The sequence below is a fragment of the Opisthorchis viverrini genome, assembly GCF_000715545.1.
Source record: "Opisthorchis viverrini unplaced genomic scaffold opera_v5_16, whole genome shotgun sequence".
In the NCBI taxonomy this organism is placed as follows: Eukaryota; Metazoa; Platyhelminthes; class Trematoda; order Opisthorchiida; family Opisthorchiidae; genus Opisthorchis; species Opisthorchis viverrini.
This window is the reverse complement of record NW_008751672.1, coordinates 2193898-2205103: the sequence shown is the minus strand read 5'-3', so window position 1 is coordinate 2205103 and position 11206 is coordinate 2193898. Positions and strand designations below refer to the sequence as shown.

Sequence of the window (11206 nt, the reverse complement as noted above, 5' to 3'; positions counted from 1 at the left end):
TGCTTGATAGGCGTTAGTGAACACCCATCAACATTGACCGTGCCTCTATGAAATGCCTAAACGCTGATCACATTCGGTCATGCTTCTGTGACGTGCAAGAACGCCCATCAGCTTTTGGTGAGTTGATTGAATGGTTGACTGGTCTGGATGCTTGTCGGCTTTCCTGTTGAGATTCTAATGGAGCAGTAGGTTCCGGGCGTTCTGAGGTTATTTTCAGGAATCTGACCTTCCCGATAGTTTTGTTTCAAATATTTTATCCATCCAATCAACTGCAAAATGTTCCCCCTATCATAAGAAGTATTCTGTACCCATGTGCATGCGTATGCCAGTCACTGTGTGGTAGTATGGAAATTCGCTCACCATTGCGGTTCTGGGGCAGGTATATTTGTGGCGGAAACCAAATATAAATTGTCGTCGTGAAGTCGCTCTGCCAAGGACCTAAGCATTTTCCGGTTCTTCCGTATCTTTAAAAATCTGAATTCGGTGCGTCAACTAAGACAAAGTGAAAAATGATATCATGCATGCGAGTCAACCACGACGAAATAAATGCGAGTCGCGTCACGCAGAGAAACCCCTATTTTCCAAACATACGACATGGCTGATCGCCTCGCATTGCCCAGTCACTTGTTCTGACATTCCTTCATCCATCGACTTCTATGGACCCATCTATCTTGCAGAATCAGATGTGAACCTTTTCCGCTTGGTATCAAGTATTAACTATTAAGTATTAAGTTCTGTAGTGGTCTGGCTACCCAATACGTGGCAAAGAAATAAAAATAAATAACGCTAGGTTGGCTATACAAGAATAAAGAGGTCAGATGGAACAGGATCATTAATAATTGTTCCCTTTAAAATAGTTCGTCGTTGGCCCAGGTCAGCGAATAAACAATAATTCAGTTATGTTGTTCCAGGGGCCTTGTGAACAGTTCCCACATATAATAGATTCCGAAGATGGTCTGAGACTCGCGAGTGACTGCTGCAAGCGCGAGCGAAATCAGAGGGAGTCGAAGCACGTGGCAACGTTTGTGTTGTGTGAAATTGTACAAGTGCGCGGTTTTGCAGGTTTTCATATTCAAACAAAAAACGATTACGCAGTTTACGAAATACGTAGTGTTATAATGGAAGCAAAGTAAAGGTACAAAACGCCACAATACTCCCACACTAGAGCGTTGAACGTGGAAGGGGAAAACGCTCGAATAATTAAAGCTACGAATCAAGTTTCGTAAGCAGCTGAGTGCTGAGGGAAATGGAAGTGTCGTCTGGAACGACTAGTAAAAGGAGTGAGATTGGCGTTAGTTATATCTTGGTTAGGCGCGGGAGTTGTTGGGATAGCAGGATCGCTGGGTTTGGTCCTGGGTGCTTCGATATAGGCAGGTTTCAGATGATCAGTGGAGACGGTATCGTGCTTCTCCCATCCCTCTAAAACAAAGTATTTGGGATGCCGTTCGATAATTTTGAAGGGGCCATCATAGCCCGGTTGGAAGGGTCTCCTCGTTGCGTCATGTCTGACAAACACAAATGGTGTAGAAGAGAGATCGATCGAGATGTGCTCTGTTAGCCTTGATCGTCTGCTCTGTGTCACACAAAGTTCGGACATGTACTGTTTCAGACGGGTGACGAATGTGACGGGTGATTCGGGTTTTGCGACAGAAGGAAAAAACAGTTCACCGGGTAAGTATAAAGTTGTGCCTTACACTAGTTCGGCTGGTGAACAATGAAGATCCTCCTTAATAGTGGAGCGAATAGCAAGCAAAATGAGCGGCAAAGAAGAGGGCCATGAAGATGCGTTTATTTGGACAGTCAATGAATCTTTAAGGTAGCGATGGAAACGCTCAGCCAGACCGCTGGAATAAGGATGATACGCGGTAGTCAATATGTGGTGGAAACCGAGTAGTGTAGAAAACTCCCGGAAGAGATTACACTGAAGTTGTGAACCGCGATAGGTAGCAACGGCAGAAGGTATGCCAAAGTTACTCACACAGTGTTTCAAAAATGAAAAGGCTACCGTTTCAGCCGAAGTGTTTGAAATGGGTACATCTACTGGCCAACGGGTAAAACAATCAATCATGGTAAGAATATGCGCGAAACCGGTTGATGGGGAAAGTGGACCAACAATGTCGAGATGAACGTGTGTGAATCAAGCATCAGGAACTGTAAATGAACCGATAGGTGCGTTCCTATACCGAGTTACTTTACTGTGTTGACAGGCGATGCACTGTTTGGTCCAGGATGTCAGGTCCTCATTCATGTAGGGTCACACGAAGCGTGCACTAATCAACTTCCCTGTTGCTCCGATTCCTGGATGAATAAGTCCATGGGAGTTTTCGAAAACAACTCGCCAAAAGGCTTCGGGGACGATTGGGTGAGCTGATTCGGTAGATATATCACAAAAATGGATCCAGACTGGAGGGGTGAGGGAAGTAAAGAGACTTGAAATGGAGGGGAGGATAAAATGGGCGAAGTATTAGGATCACCATGTTGAAGCTTCGCCAGCTTGGCTAGGTCCAACTGTGTAAAAGGGCGAATGGTTAATGTCAGGACGGGATAGTGCGTCCGTGACGACATTTTCCGAACCTGAATTGAACCGAATGTTGGTAGTGAACTGTGAAATGTAGTCAAGGTGGCGTATCTCGCGTGGTGAATATCGATCAGGCTTGGCGTTGAAGGCATAGGTGAGTGGCTTATGGTCGGTTTGGATGGTGAACGAGCTACCATCTAACAAGTGCCGGAAATGGCGATTAGCGAGATAACTTGCTAATAATTCACGACCAAAAGTACTGTAACGCGTTTGGGCAGCCTGCATCTTCTGCGAGAACAACGCTAGTGGTTGAGATGTGTTGTTAACAACTTGATGAAGCACGGCACTGACGGCAGCGTTCGAAGCATCGGTTGTCAAAATCAGCTTTTTGCATTGAATCCCGTAAGACTCGAGTTTTGGACCAGCGGGACCTGTGGGACCCTATCAAATGCGTTTGAGAAACCGAAAAATATGGCCTCCGATGTGAGTCCTTCGTCCTTGGCGTGGGTTAAGCTGCCCACATACACGAGCATGTTTGCCACGCAAGAACGGTTTGGGAAAAGTCCGTGGTGAGCTGAAGATATCAGGTTTCTGGAAGTTAGGTGATCTAAAATAGCTCGCTTCAGAATGCGTGTCATCACCTTGCACGGTACGCTAGTGAGGCTTATAGGCCTATAGCTGCCAGGCGATGGTCGGTCACTAGGTTTATAGAGTGGCGTGACAATCGCTCCCTTCCAAGCAGAGGGAAGGCAGTCTTCGTCAAGCGACTGACAAAACACCATGGGTAAATGGTTTGCCGGTGTGGAGGACGTTTCCTTCAGGATCCTTGTATGGACCTCGTCGGGCCCCAACGCGCAGAATGGGTTGATCTTGTGCAAGAGTTGACGAATGTCTTCCACCGTTAGGACCAAGTCGGTTAGAGAATGTTCTTGGTTCCGCCTTGACAAGAGTGGATATGACGAGGACGCTGGAGCTGAGTATAGTAAAATCACGAATTGCGGAAACAGGCCACGATGGCGCAACTTTCAGACATTTTTACGGCTGAAAGAATTCTATGAACTTTCTAGAATTTACCTGGCCCCTGTGGTTACAAAATATTCGGGGGTGCCATTCATTTACAAAATTTTTGCCTGATAATTTCTGTTGCCAGTAAACACTATGTATGCCACGTTCATCGTTGGCGAAAAATCATGCAAGTTTGTCGCTAAACAGCAGGGTGCTATTTCATAGCTTGCGGTGTGTGCCAGGATGACCTTGATATGTATCAACTAACCTCGCTGAAACCACGTCAATCATAGCGGACAGCCGAATGAAAATAGCTGACGCACGCGATGAACATGTGGCCCAACCAGCTAGCCAGAGCATGCCCGTCCATCTCTAATGTGAAAAGGTCCAAAATAAATGAGACAAAAAGTTTGGCTGTATTGGTCATTTTGATGAGTACATATGTCCTGCCGAACTTCTTTGTGCGGAGCGTTCACTTGGCTATTAAAGTCCTGAAAAGAAAGAAGGACAATAGTTAGGTTACCGAGCTATCACCATGAGGCTCGTTTACAAAACGCCAACTTCAGCTGCTATTTCGCATGACTACTTGATGTATCCCTCAAGAAATACGAAACTGACGTGAAATTCGTGAGTTCTCATCAACAGACAAGCTGTTTGGAGCTGGTGGGTAACATGAAATCATCTTCGTCTCTTTCATCCGTTTGGCGGTCAACATCGTCAAGCGTGGCAGACAGAGAGATTTACTCACAGCTGTCAAGTATTTCCTCGTCAGCATGAAAACGCGGACATACAGACCTACTGGACACACTGGTTGAAGGGACATATGCGTTCTCCAGCCAGGTGTCAACCGTCCGGGAGCACCTGGATTTTTGCATCTCAAACTATAAATTAGTTACCGTAGGCTGACTCCGCCGTGTTTGTTCCGGCACTATCATAGAGGAGCCATTGCGGTCACGGCCCAAACTGCCTCAAAACGAGAGAACATGCATGCGTAGTCGTTCGAAGGATCAGGTTACAAACGTAGGCGTAAGCCTCCGGGATTTGCCGTGCTAAAAAATATGCATCTCAACCTCCCGCATGAGTTACTCGTGTCAGCATTTGGTTGGCGTGCTGCGGTGTGCCGGAATGGTGCAACCAGTCACTAGGACGACAACTGGCATTCTCCAGGCGATTGTTGGCAATATTACCAAGGTAAACCATTCCGGATCGTGTATGTACAGCTCATTTTCGGTAGATTTACAACAAGTGGGTTGTAACCTAAGATACAAATCGTGGCTTCGTGAGGGGAGGATTCGGATGTTGCAAGAATGTGCGTGCTTGTAATACGATAAACAAAAATCGACTGCACGGCGTTTTCCAGGCGAGTCGTGCAGTGAAATATGAGCCGGACGTTCACAGTGTCTATGACTAAAATACGTGCATGTTATATGACGCATACGTGCTTTCTGGTGACTTTTCTGTTGTAAAAATCGCTCAGCATTACATCGCAGCCGAATCCTACAATACGTATTTGTGTCGCCAAATTGTCCATAACGAAAGTCTTAGCTGGATACTCCTTTCCAAATAATTCATTGAATAATCCGAACAGTAAACCCATAGGAGCGAACTGTTTGCCCTCCACGAACGCACACAACCGGAATCTTGGTACCCATGCCGTCCTTTATCAGATAGGTATAAGGAATGCATCTACAGGACAAATGTCAGGTGCTTTAAAAACTTACCCAAAACGGTTTGTTGCCTGCGTCACGTAAACATTTACTGCATCTGCATAACGTCAAAATAACGCTATCTGCTGCCATCTAGAGAAGCATTCGTGGACATGATGACCTTCGTCTAACTGCAGCAAAAGAAGGTGTCCTGAAGGGTTGCCAGGACCGAAGGCGGATTATCTGTCACGATGAAGCCCGATACTCACTCAAATATGCAGTCTTATGAGGGGAAAAAACCGCAAGCGAAAAGCATCCCCAGAAATTATCAAGAAAGAAGCAGACGACCATGCCCCAGGGGCCCCTTTGGAGCCCTGTACTCAAACTCGGCGCAAGACTATTAGGTCTGCTAACCTTCCTGGTCACTCAGCTTTTGGCTCCTCGCCCTCGGAGGCAGCAGAGAGTGTTGAAATGCTTGTGTACAAACTGCCTTAGCCTTTTCAACAAACTCGGTGGTATTAAGCAGTCAGCTTGTCTTGAACCACCGACTTACTAGCACTCACAGAGAACTGGCTCACACCAGATTTCTCTGACGCGGAGATCTCGATGGACGGTTACGCTATTTTTCGATCTGACCCAAAACGGGGGAGTGCTGGTGAGGTTGCTTACATGTACTTACATGCGGGCCTACCAATCCCGATTGTCCACTCTGATACCACTCCTGCACCTTTCTGCGACGCACTGGGGATCCAAATCCCTCTGCGCGGGTCCGATTCTCTCCTTCTCGGTGTGGTCTACCGTGACCAACTCCTCACACGAACCCTTGGGCAAACCTCTTTCAGCAACCACTTCACCCATCTCTTGCTAGTAGGTGACCTCAACGCTTCAAAGGCCTCCTAGATGGAGATCCAGCGCGTCAGATCAGGCGGACTTTTCGCATCGGTGCTGATTGAAGTCGTTCAACAGAGCGCTTGGACTCAGCATGTCGATGCACCCACCAGATACCGCGCGGGTAAACTACCAAACCCCCTGGATTTGATCATCACCAACGAATGATGCTTCGTTGATCAGGTAACAATTAACACTCTACCGGAGCACAGCGGCTACCATGCGCTTACTTTCGATTTCATCTGCAGTTGGGCCAGAAATCCCGAACCTCAAACGCAGTTTCGAGTCTTTTGTCGTGCAGGCATCTCAGGAGATTCAGTGGACGAGCCGGCATTTCGTAAAATGCGGAACCGCTGTAGATCAGAAATCCGCCAATGGAACATACAAAATCATTCCACCAGCTTGGGCGTCGGCCGGAAAAACAGAAATGTACTGTTCAAATACATGAGACATCGCCGCAGAAACAAACCATCCGCGTTCTTCTTGAGGGACAAAAACGGTGAACCCACGAGTGACCCAATTGGGGTATCTGAGGTTACCAGAGAACACACTATACAGATATATATTCAGCCCCAGCGTCCTCGTCACACCCAATCTTGTCAAGGCGTAACAGCGAACAGACTTTAACCGGCTTGGTCTTCACGATGGATGACATTAGTCAACTATTTCACAAGATCAACCCATTCTGCGAGGTCCATCCGGGGATCATGAGGAAAACTTTTTCTACACTGGCGAATCCTTTACACCTGGTGTTTCTTCAGTCGCTTGCCGAAGGCCGCCTTCCCTCTGCTTGGAAGGAAGCGATTGTAACGTACATATTTTCATGAATTCTACCCTATTTGGGGCAACGACGCGCGAAGCTGTTAGAAGCCTTGGAAATGTGAAATTCGGGCCGCAGCGGACCCGGAGTACTTTTGAACAGCGTCAACCAAACTACAGCCGCAAGGGTGAAGAAGGGTATTCAAATAAACCCTGTCGAATGCTAAATAATTATTTCAAGCTTTCTTCCTCGGAAGTATGGTTCCAGAGATTTTCGTGGTATATAGTCTAGCCTCGGCGCACCCTAGCACCGAAATTTACTAGTCGAATGCGCGACAAATGTTTTGAAGGCGTAGTGTTCAAAACAAATTTCGACAACTTCAAATTAGATCGGTGTGGATTTCGCCTTGAACGCGCGCACAATAAAACATTTTGGATCGGAAAGCTTCATTCCACTCGCCAATTTTCGCAACTAAGTTCTTTGTGAATCTAAGGATTGGAATTTGATACAGACAATGCCTGCAGCGACGCTTTGAACGCACAGTGCATTTTTCTGAGAAACCTTTGCGAATAGAATGAAACCGTTCGGGCCAAAACGTTGCATTTTCTTGCATATGAGCTGGGGCAAAAAATCACTTTCAAATGGCATTGTTTCTGAGATCTGTTTCGATTAATCCTCCAAATTTTTGGCGAACATTCGACTTTGAAACAGCTGTACCATCGCATCAGAAATGGCGTTTGGTGAGAATTTCGGGACTGTTTGCTTTTCTCCTTTCACGAAGAACAAGGTCTTGAAGCATAAGTATAGGCATGTGGTATTGCTCGTTCATCCAGTACTCGAAGTACCAGCGCTGCTTTGCGTTGCTATCAGATGTACAACGAATGCAACAGGCGAACGCCGAGACTAACGGAGAGGTCGGGGAATACGACGAAGCCATTAAATTGAGCGGGCTTTGTAATAAAAATAGTGCGCAGAGCGCCGGCCATCCTTTGCGGTTTTGTCAACGGAGGCAAAGGAAATACCTCGCAGTCATCTTTTATTTTATTGAACAGAACCACAAGTCGCCAAACATTTGAACGACCGGCTCCCGGTTAATCAACGGTTAACCCAAGACTACTGGACACCCGCAAGGCTCTTCTGAAATATGTGACGACGTCGTTTTAAGTGCTGCAGATTTTAGCCGATGAATTGGACAAGATCAGTTTATAAACAGCTACCGTCGAAAGTATCAACTGGTTCTGCTTCACTGATTCACGCGCTTACGGAAATTATTCATAGTAAGGAGGCTTTTGCCCAAGTTTCTGGGCCGGTTTTGTTCCTGTTGTTCAGCAGCTGTCGTTCGCCTGAATGGCACAATTTGAAAAAAGGGTGTAGCACTGCTCTTTATGTTCGCAGCACGGGGCAGTATGCTTGCCATCGCGGGGATTCGCATGCATAAATGTCCAGTGGTGCTTTGAACTGTGCTCGCGAAGGAGCGCGGACAAACGTCAGAGTAAGGTCATTCCACGCAGCTACTACCCGAAATGAGGAAAAAATTGCCTGATGAATATGTGCGCACTCAGACTGAAAGTCTACTTACCATGCCCCCGCCATGTTTTTGCTGGGTCAACGGTGGAAAACCTGTTGGTCAAGCTTTGTTCAAACCGGGCATAAGTAAGAATTAGGTTCCCTCGGAGGCGACGATAATCCAGGGGGAAGAGATCTAGCATCGCGAGACGCGTATCGTGGACCACGTTTTTGAGGCCGGCAACCATTTTCGCAGCGGTTGCTCAATGAGGGTGCGTCCTAAGCAAACAACTTGGTTTGCGTTTTCAAGGAGCGCTCTGATGCAGGCCTCACAGAGTGTATGGAAATCCATGCGAGTGATACAGGAGAAAGTTCGCCGAACCATCCGTAAAATAGCGAATGCCTTTCGGGACGAATTCTTACGGTGCAGTGGCAAGAAGTTTGAGAAAACCCAGATACCCAAATTCTTTTTGTCGTCTATCCTCATGATGTTTTCTGGTCCTTTCTCACCATGCATAACAAAGGCTTTCGCTGAGTCTCCTCTGATTGACAAATGGAACGCACTTCCCGTCATTCAGAGGAAAGTGCCAGTCCAACAACCTCTGGTTTGCAGCGTCTACACCCATTTGGAGGGCACTGGCGTTGGAAATTCAGGATATCAGGTCGTCCGCAAAAGGTAGATATGGACTTGTGAGAACATCTGGAAGTTCGTTGGCGTACATCAGAGACAGCGTTGGTCGCTGGACGGTACCTCGAGGAGCTCCAGTGAACACTGGAGCTGGCGAAGAGTAGGTCGAATCCGAATCATCTGTCTGATAGGAACGCCTCGATGCATTGAGGGATTTTCGCTTGAATCCTGTAAGACTCGAGTTTGTGGAGCAGCGGGACGGGTGGGACCCCATCAAAAATATGGCGAAAAATATGGCGTCCGATATGATATGACACATACATATATATGATATGTATATGATATATTTGGCCAAAATAGATAGTTCCTCATCTGGATCAGCAGCGTGCATGGGTACGGGCCCGGCAGTTACGATTAGCAGCCGCGGTAACAGCGCCAAAACTAAACGGTATGACGGACCTCTGTTGGCCATCGAATAAGGTTATCGTAATCAGCGTCGCCGATGGACAAGGGCCTAGTAGTTACAACAGTAGTCGAGCTGAGTGATAACGCCTACGTGATCGGCAATTTGTGCTCCTAGTTGCTACAACTATATTTGAGCTTCATGACATATTCCGCCTTTGGAGCATCACGTTCTCAATGGAACTGATATAATTGCGTTGGCAATACATCTGCAGATATTTCGTCACGCGGTCTAGTTATGCATATTTGGGGAGGAAGCCCACCAACAGAGATAGCCGTTGCATCACTACTACGGAATTCATGAAGTTGTCTAACGCTGCTTTACCTGATGAAAATGAGCTTCATGCAGGTACATATTAGCCGCACAGTGCTTCTAGCTACAAAAAATCACGAGGAAAACAAAACATTTTGCGCCAAAATGTTACGTTTTGTTGCGTATGTGCTCAAACCAAAAACAATTCTGACCTACGTTCATATTTTTGCAGCTCACCAAATTTGGTTGTCCACTAGAACAATCATACCTCAGGCGAAAAAGTCTGGTGGAATAGTTCCCCAGCGTCGCTGAGACCCCGGGAAACCTAAACGGGGTTCACAAGTGTGGACTGGTACTCTCAACTCAATTGCCCGATTACTATGGTCCACCGGAGACACGTCATATTCTGCGGAAATTCCATTCAATTGGGCGAACACTAGCTCCACAGTACCATCTTGTATGCTAAATCTGAACTTTCGTGGATAGAATTTTTATTGGATATTCTGTAGATGTCATCTCATTTTTAAAGAACACCAAAAAACTTCGAAATATGCTGAAGTGCGATTTTGTGATTTATCTTTCGTAAACCGGTAAAAAAACGAATCAGCGATGATCTGTAACCTTAAAATCTTGTCTACTTAAAAAATGCCGTGTTTGGAATAACCTTCCTCCGACGGTTGTCCACGCTTTGTCCAGTCCAAAGTACTATTAGATACTTACGTGATTTCTCGCGCTGGTATGTTTACCAGTAAGCCCCTACTGACCAGCACTGAGAACTTACAGAACAGTGCCACACCCCTTTTTCGCCTGTGCCGGCAGCTGCTGAACGACAAGAACAAAACCGACCCGGGAAACCTGGGCGAAAGCCTCGATCATGTGTACCAATCCGTGAATACTTGTTTTCGTTATATGCACTGTTTGCCAGCGTGGCATCGAATAGGAAAACTGAACTAACCTTGACGATATCTCTGGTGTATATTTTGGCCAGAGCCTCTCTTCTTACTTTCGGGCGACGGAGAATGACGGGTTCTGAATATGGGGCATCATATACTGGAATAGAGTCTTTCAGTGAATATCGTGAGAGGCTTAATTTCAGATTAAATAAACGTAACTCTGAATACGCTCATCAGCCCTTTGCATGGGACTCTACCTCAGGGAGTGATTTTTCCGCAGCTGGCAGGCTAAAGGACCCTTTACAAGTTGGGTGAGGTGTATTTTTTCTATTGCTCAATCGGTCGGTTAAGTGAAAATCAGTGCGCTGGAGGAGGCACGTCGGGCGACGGGCACAGACCTGGTAACGGATTGCGTTTCATAGTTCTTACTCGATTCATTTAATTCAGCTGACGATACGAATTTGACAGGCGCCGATGCAACTGAAGAAGTAACACATACGTCATTGGTGGAATTGAAGGAATCCTCAACGCAGACGCAGCGCGCTTCAAGCGATTCACAGCAAGTCGCATCCCGGGGAACGTTTGGACCGTACAGTATCGGCTCCAACATGAAAGGACCGTCAAATGTGAGGTCACAGTCCAACGTG

General features: G+C 46.6%; 1 protein-coding gene across 1 annotated transcript in view; it reads left to right on the top strand.

Annotated features, from left to right (window-relative positions):
* Window positions 1-10685: 10685 nt before the first annotated feature.
* The window catches only part of T265_01509 (hypothetical protein), a gene marked incomplete at both ends in the record, with an annotated part of 17374 nt that continues 16853 nt past the window's right edge, over window positions 10686-11206 (top strand). Inside the window, 2 exons of the mRNA XM_009165550.1 lie at window positions 10686-10743; window positions 11007-11185. Of these exons, the coding sequence (XP_009163814.1) occupies window positions 10686-10743; window positions 11007-11185 (237 nt within the window). The remainder of the gene's footprint in view (window positions 10744-11006; window positions 11186-11206) is intronic.